The sequence below is a fragment of the Sinocyclocheilus rhinocerous genome, unplaced genomic scaffold (genome assembly GCF_001515625.1).
Source record: "Sinocyclocheilus rhinocerous isolate Xijiao unplaced genomic scaffold, SAMN03320098_v1.1 scaffold1063, whole genome shotgun sequence".
Classification (NCBI taxonomy): domain Eukaryota; kingdom Metazoa; phylum Chordata; class Actinopteri; order Cypriniformes; family Cyprinidae; genus Sinocyclocheilus; species Sinocyclocheilus rhinocerous.
Window position 1 is genome coordinate 80,987 of NW_015625586.1, and position 8,346 is coordinate 89,332.

At 35.1% G+C, this 8,346-nt stretch overlaps 1 protein-coding gene across 3 annotated transcripts in view; it reads right to left on the reverse strand.

Moving 5' to 3' along the window:
- Nucleotides 1-971: 971 nt before the first annotated feature.
- The window catches only part of LOC107754129 (signal transducer and activator of transcription 3), a 43,607-nt gene continuing 36,232 nt past the window's right edge, over nucleotides 972-8,346 (reverse strand). The window contains exons 20-24 of one of the 3 annotated variants that reach the window (XM_016570452.1): nucleotides 7,497-7,715; nucleotides 6,515-6,557; nucleotides 5,516-5,575; nucleotides 1,910-2,010; nucleotides 972-1,828 (exon numbers count right to left, since the gene is read on the reverse strand). In XM_016570452.1, the coding sequence (XP_016425938.1) occupies nucleotides 1,722-1,828; nucleotides 1,910-2,010; nucleotides 5,516-5,575; nucleotides 6,515-6,557; nucleotides 7,497-7,715 (530 nt within the window). In that variant the 3' untranslated portion in view covers nucleotides 972-1,721. Of the gene's footprint in view, nucleotides 1,829-1,909; nucleotides 2,011-5,515; nucleotides 5,576-6,251; nucleotides 6,405-6,514; nucleotides 6,558-7,496; nucleotides 7,716-8,346 lie in introns of those variants that run through there. The other 2 variants (XM_016570460.1, XM_016570468.1) reach the window with 2 other exon arrangements.

Sequence of the window (8,346 nt, forward strand, 5' to 3'; positions counted from 1 at the left end):
CTTTGTTGAAAACGATGCGTTTGAGAGAGGCGGAGCATAGAGGACCTACAATAATGTACAGTATTTTAAAAATGTGTTTTTTGAACATTAAAGCATGTCAACATATTCTGTTACACCAAATACACAAAATAATGATCTTTAAAATAGCATCATATGACCCCTTTAATGTTTTAAAATGTAATTTATTCCTGTGATGGCAAAAGCTAAATTTCAGCATCATTACTCCAGTTTTTAGTGTCACATGACCCTTCAGAAATTATATATGCTCATTTAATGCTTAGGAAATATTATTATCAAAGTTGAAAACAGTTGTGCTCCTTAATATTTTTGTAGATACTTTTTTTTTCAGGATTCTTTGTTGAATCCAAAACATTTTTTTTTTTTTTAAATAGATTTTTTTTGTAACATAAACGTCTTTACTGATGCTTTAATCAATTTAATGCATCTTTGCTGACTAAAAGTTTTAATTTCTTTAAAAAAAAAATCTTACCGACCCCTATTTTTTATATATATCCCAGATAACTGAAGAAATGATCAAGGACACAAAGAGCTGATAACTGTTTCTCATCAAGAATTCATTGTACAATAAAGTGAATATACATAGTGCAGTGTATATATAATAGTATACACACCATAAAGTGAGAGTGGAAGGACAGATACACAAAGTGGGAAACAAACTGACAGACGTTTAAAAAGTAGTTACATAATGAAGAAACATCACTTTCCATCATATTTCCGTTTGAAGTGCTACCTTACATGACAACACAGCAGATCAGTGAATTAAAGAATGAAATTATAAATATGTGTGCGTATTTGTATATATGTGCATGTATGTGTGTCTCTGAAATTCACCATCTAATTATGTTACTGCTGGCTCGGTGCTAGATTTTTCTTGCTATCCAAGTTGGCGCATTAAACATCATATTGGAGACACAATTATATGGTGGAAATATCACATTTGCTCATCTGTGTAATATATATTCATATATATTTATCTTCTTCCATTCACTTCCCAAAGACATCCAATAAAAGAGTAAAATATTTTTCATCAACATTAAAATACAGTATATTCACGTGAACCAGAAGCTAAAAGGGGCGTTATAGACCTGCATGCACAAACTTACTTTACAACATATGATCTCACCATAAATGATACTTCTGTACCAATCCATTCCATCAATACTACCGTGAAGTTTACACCCCTTCTCACTCATTTCCAAAGATCAACATAAAGAACAAAGAATTCACTGGCCCTATGCTATGCTAACAGCTCAAAATATGTTTCATGTTTGTCAACACCAGTGGACATTCAATGAAATACAAGTCAAAGGCCATTTCTATTACTTAAAAAAAACAACAACATTGGGCTACTATACAGTCATGGCCAAATGTCTGTGATTAAACATGTTAAAGAGCCTTAATATTCACACTTACATTGACAAAGGTCAAAAAAATCAAAAAAAAATGGTCTTGAAGGCCTCACATTTCTACAAAAAAAGGTTAAGAATAACATCTTAACCATTGAATGAGCTCAATTGAATATTGATACAAAGGATGAAAGGTTAAAATTTTTGCGCGTTTGCACACTTTTGGCTATGACTGTAAAAACAGAAGAAACAAAAAAATGGCTCGGAGAGAGAAAGCAGCTGTAGCACCTAAGCATTATGTACATGATTATTCAATAGAAATAAAATAAAAAAACACACTAAAATGATGGAAAACTAAGCATTTCGGCAGGTATCCATATCTGAGATTGTGGAGGCTGCAAACCCTTCTCTCATTGGCGAGGGATGATCAGAGCTCATCTCCATGTCCAGAGTGAGAGATTCTGGAGGGAAAGTGGAATCACAGGATTAGGAGACCCTAAAATGTCTGCAATGGATATTGAGAAAGCTGTTTTGTGACTTACCCAGTGGTCCTGGGTTGGCCTCGGCAGCTTCATTGTGCATGAGAGAGTCGAGTGTACGAGGGGACATCGGGAACAAATCGCTTGTGTTGCCAGAGTTAGTCCTGCAAAAGAACGAAGGCACACATCAGACAGGACACACAAGCTACAAATGAACAGTCATTAATTCCAGCTTCACATACAACCGTATCATTTAGTAAAGTGAGAGTTCATTCGCCACGTAATGAGTTAACCTTCACTCTAATATTTGCATATCAACACATTTTGCACATTCCCACACTCAAAGTCATACACATGAGCATCACTTGGTGCACCCCAAAATGAAACTTCTGTCAACATTTACTCAACCTAATAGCATTCCAAACCTGTATGGCTTTCTTTCTACTGTGGGACATAAAAGATATTGTCCAAATTATAGGTAAGTCAAAGGGCTCCAATGTCATCAGAGGTTTGGAACCACATGAGGGGAGTAAATTATTATTATTATTATTTGTGGCGTTTTTAGGATGGGACAGTGAAAGGTTCACAGGCGGGATTCGAACTTGGGACACCCGAAGCGCAACTGAGCCATATGTTGGCGCGCTGCCCACAAGTCTATCGCTGTCATCATGAGGGGAGTAAATTATGACAAGTTTCATTCTGGGGTGAACCTGTCTCAGTCATGTGTTAGAGGATGTTGAAACAGCAGATTCAACACAGTGCACTGAAAATGTACGTTACTATATAGCTGGCATGCAGTGATGTAATGTGGATCTGTAGTTGCTCGTTCACTTTTTTCCTTGTCAATAACCTGATTCCTAATTGCTGTGATTGATAAGTCTATATTACAACATGGAAAAACTACTATAATAATAAAATTACATTCATATGTAAATACTTTGTGAGAACACACATCTACTTTTGAATGGCATTAAAGGGGTCATATGATGCGATTTCATTTTTTCCTTTCTCTTTAGAGTGTTACAAGCTCTTGGTGCATAAAGAAGATCTGTAAAGTTGCAAAGACTAAAGTCTCAAATCCAAAGAGATATTCTTTATGTTTTTTTTTTACTTTAAACCGCATAAACACATTTCATTACACCAAATACACAAAATAATGTTCTTTTTAGCAGCATCATATGACCCCTTTAACAGAGAAAGATGCTGACATGCACTTATATCTGAACCAGTCAATGGCTTTCTGCTTGGCTGCCCGTTAGTTTTACCCTGGGGAATTAATTACTAGGGGTCAAAGTTTGCCTGTTTGTTAACACTCCAACCCACTCATATGGGCAGTTACTGTTTTGGTAAAGCAGTATTTCCACACTAACTCTTGTTTGTGTTGAGACAAGCGTATGAAGGGTGAACAAATAAAACAACTTCAGAGAAGCTGAAGTCTCGATCAAGCCTAGTTCTGGCTGTACAAAAAACACTAGCAGTGGTCCAGAAGTTTGATCCAGCGGCAATGGAAAAGGCAAGAGTTCCAGATACTTGTGGGTAAGTTACGCGCTCACGACACATCAAACTAATCAAATGATATTACAAATGCATCAAACTGAAGTATTTTTGGGCTACTCAAAGGCATTTACAAGTTGTTGATCATGTCTAGTATGTCAGGTTGCTGGTAAATTAAACCAGGCTTTGTTGATTTTATAGAATCAATACTTTGATGTGTATTTATTTGCTAAAAAAAAAAAAAACAATACTAAAACAATTTTTTCTTCTTGTAATTTTGGTTTGTTTAGAGTAACTCAAAACAGTAGAGGGATGAATTGCACATCAAGTTCCAGGCTGCCCAAGAACAATATTATCACTCTTAAAAGCCATACTGGGCACATATTACATTGAAAAGAGTTACATTCTGTTTATGTTTGCATTATGAAAAATGGTACGAGTTGTTAGGAAGCCGGTGTAAGCGTTTTTCCTGAAACACTTTCTCATGCCAACAACATTACCAGGACCAATCTGGAGAACTCACTGTCCAAGATGAAAGGGCACTTTGATAAGACTGCCAATAAAAGTTTAAGCCAAGAACTTGTTTTCCACCCTGGATCACCAAAGGTCCCGACTACCTTCCAAAATCTCAAGCAAAAGCTGGATGATATGGTCCTATATTACGGGGATTCAATCACAGGGAAAGAATCTCTCCAATTTTTACACTACATTTGTTCAGATTTTGGCTGGTTCTTTAACCCTGAGTCTCGCAAAATGTCAATTTGGTTAAACAGCTGCAAACCATCTGGGGAAATAGTTAGTACCAGTACAGGTCGATTCTACAAGTGTAAAGGTGTCAGTTACTGTTCAATCCCTTGTCCTAACAACAAAATGTGAATGAACTCTGAATACTGAGCTCAAACGGGTGCAGAAAATATTCTTGTCAGGGTTCAGTTAATCCCTGTTGGTAGATGTCAAACTACACCATTTGCAAAAAGCATCTTTTTCCATTTACAGACAGCCATTCAGAAGTAGCAGTGTATTCTGAAACTTTTCGCAAGCAAAACATAAATCACAAACAGCTAATATGATAAAACTGTATTTTTTTAGTCTTATGGCAACAGAGCCATGGGTAATATAGACCTCACTGATTTAAAAATACAGTGTGATGTGTGTATAAACAGTGACAACAGTTATGAGAGGATTTGCTCCATACAGTGAAGTCATTTGTGTGGTTGTTGGTCAGTTTTCTCGTCTTCTCTCCCTCCCCTATCTTACCACATATCCAGGTTATGAAACACCCAGAAAGCCCTGGAGACAACGTCTCAACATCTATAAACAGCCTCTCTATTAATATTGCCACTAAAACCGTTGTATTGTTGTTACCAGTGTTACTGTTAATGCTGTTGTTTTGCTGATAAAAACAACCACTAATTATCTATGTATATAAATGTAACTTGTAAATAACATTATATAATTTTCATTTTTAACATGTTAAAAATTCTAAAAATACTATTTATACTACTTAATGCTTTTTATGCTTTCATATTTGTTGTAAATGAGGGATTTGCTGGAATTGGGCTGAAATAGTGTTTTCATCATATTTGTGATACATTGAAAGTTCCTGTAGACACTTCTTTCTTACCCCAATCGGGGCCATAAAAAAGGTCACATGAGTTTCAGTTTTCATCAGAAACAATTTCCTCCACATTGTTTAACATACAGAGGAAGCAAACCATTTATATATCAAAACACTCAGTTCATAGCACTTCTATGAGAGGGGAAAAAAGAGAAAACTAGAAGATTGGAAAAGAAATGAATAGGAGAGAGAAGGTGACCCTTTCCAAAGTGTGAAAATATTTTGCATACTGATACAGAAAAGTTAGCTCGTGATCTTAGAAATGAAGTAGAAACTGCAAAAAATATTCCCTTGTCTATAGAGGAACTAGTTCACCGACACAAAATAGAGATTAAGAGACTTATGAAACAGCAATCCTAACTTTCACAGTTACATCAAGTTTCAGTGACATCCAGATCTCTTGTTATAAAGGGATGAAGTGAGTAAACCGAAACCCTCGGTCAAGCTCTAGAGATGTTAAAAGGAAGAATCTATGTTAGCAGACACCTACAGGAGTGTGTTTGACCACAAGCGTTCATGTGTCATTCACACACATAAAGCAGCTCCCTAGTGCCTACCCAGGGAAGCCGTTTCCAAGCAGCTCACTGTCTGGGAAGTCCATGAAGACGGAAGGACACCTATGAAGAGAGGTCAGTTTATAGCCTGCCTAACACACACACACACTCACGCTCACATACATGACCTCTAGTAAAATCCAAGCCCTCTACAAACACAGAAAGCATTCGTGATTCAAGTAGGACTGAGTTTGAAGCAGCTTTTATTCCATCCAAATGTTTTTGTGTAGCCAAGCTTGTTACCTAACGTACAGTAATTGGCATGTGCAGTTTGCTGTGTTACAGTTTATTATATACTATGTCAATAAACATGGTATCACAATGTAAAACTGACTGTCTCATTATTTTAAAGTCAACATGAACATTAAAAACCCATTTGGTGTGGTTTTAGAGGCAGATCAAGTTGTATTTGGAATGTCTACGACAGATAAACATTTTTTTATGTGGACTACAAAGCATGAATTGTGCAAAATATTGTTCAGGAACATATTAAGGTAAACTGTTCATTTTTATTTTAAGTGGAATTTTTTTTTAATAAAAATTTTGATTTTTAAAATTAGATTTAAATATTTCACTTCATTTTTTTTTTACTGAGAACTGAAAATCACATGGCTGCAAAGTATTTATACAACAGTTATCCACAAGTCACGTGTGCTTATACAAGTAAATGTAAAAAGCCTGAGCCTCCTTTAATTAGCTGTTTTGTTGATCATGTGTAAAACTTTTCTTAAAAAAAAAATTTTTAAAAAAGGTTTCTCTCTCTTTCTCTCTTCTTGTGCAAAATTGTGGTTTAAAGGATGCTGTGAAGGGTCCTTGGTGGATTCAGTAGTAGCTACATCCCTGATCCATGTTGTAAAGAGAACTGAGAGGAGTACTTTGCATGTGCTCCTGCCTAAAGAGTCACCAGAGATTTCAAAGTTTACAAGAGGACAGAGAGAGAAAACAGAGACTCCAGCAAGGTCAATCATTCACACACATACTAAAGAAAGAAATGCTACTCACGGGGTGACACAGATGAACTTGGTCTTCAGGTAAGGCTGAATTACTGAAAGAACAACAAATGACTGTGTTAATAAACAAGGAGAATTCATATTTTTCAGGTCTTCAGTGAGCTTTTGTCATTAAAAATCTGTTTCTTTTCTTAGAGGAACAGTTGACACAATAATGAACATTCAAACCTATATAATTTTCTTTCTTTTTTTTTTCAATACATAAATAAACAAATAAACTTAAGTCAGAAAGTAGTCAATGTAACGCTTGTGATACATTCCAAGTCTTCTGAAGTGTCACATGATCCTTCAGAAATCATTCTAATATGCTGATTTGGTGCTTAAGAAACATTTAATAGCAAGATCAATGTTTAAAACAGTTGTGTTGCTTAATATTTTAGTGAAAACCATGATATATTTTTTCAGGCTTCTTTGATGAATAGAAATAACTGAATTTATTAGATTTTTTTGGAACACTGAAAATGTCTTCACTGTCAACTTTTGATCTTACTGACCATAAACATTTGAACGGTAGTTTAATTTAAAAATTTTACATTTATCAATGTTATCAATGTTGAATACAGTTGTGTTGTTTAAGTTTTTGTGGAATTTTAATATTTTTGAATTAAAAAGAACAGCATTTACTTGAAACCGTTTTTTAAATTTTTTTTTATATATATAAATTTAATGTGTCCTTGCTGAATAAAAGCATCAATTTAAAAAAAAAAATAAAATCTTACTGACCCCAAATTTTTTAAACTGTAACATGTCCAACCAAAGATTAACGTCATGCTTTTGCATTGTCTCTAATCTTATTCTTAGACAATTTCCTCAGAAGCTGAAAGTTTCTGGTAAACCACACCCATTCAGTGCAAATACTAAAATAGTCATTTCCACAATAAATGAGAATGAAATGAGACAAACTTTGCCAAGTAACAGACAGATGTGCTGTTATTCCAAGCCAGAATGAACTATATTCCCGCTAACACACTCACCACATCCAGGATCAGGGAATTCGGTGTCAGGCTGGGCCTCTGGGCGGCAGTACTTGCCAAACGCCTCCTCCTTGGGGATATCGGGGTAGAGATAGACCAGCGGCGAGACGAGGATGTTGGTGGCATCCATGATCTTGTAGCCCATGATGATCTCAGCGAAAGACATACTGTTGAGCTGCTGCTTAGTGTACGGTTCAACCGACTGGATCTGGGTCTTACCTGCACATACATACAGGAGCACGAATGCTTCACATATTCCAACTACGGTCAATTTCAGTAGTCGAGACAAAGCCAGAGAAATTTCATGATTGCCAATATCAATTTTGACATCACAAGAAAAATAAAATAAAATCATTTGTTTACATTGGTTCCAATGTAGAGATCATTTTGAGAAGTCTTATGCCAACACACACAATATAATGTACACGGAAATTAGAGATGCACCGATTGCAATTTTCTTGGCCGATTCCGATTTCCGATTTTTTTGTTAGTGTGATCTGCCGATACCGATTTTTGCCGATTCTGATTTTCTTTCTAAGAACTATAATTGATAGCATATACAAACAAAAATCTACTTTTCTTCAACGCAAAGTTTTATTTTCATAAAAAAACGCAAGTAAAAAGTCAGTAATAAAATAACAAATAAAAAAAAATGGCAAACAACAGCACAAATAAATGTAATAGAATAAAGAAAGAAATGAAACTAAGTTTTTCAGGTTAAGTACGTTTTTATTCAGTTAAGAAATACTACAGAAATTAAAGTAATCAAATGTAAAATAACACATCCAGTGTTATATTACATTTGATTGCTTTAATTTCTATAGTCTTCATTCATAAAATTAAATACAGA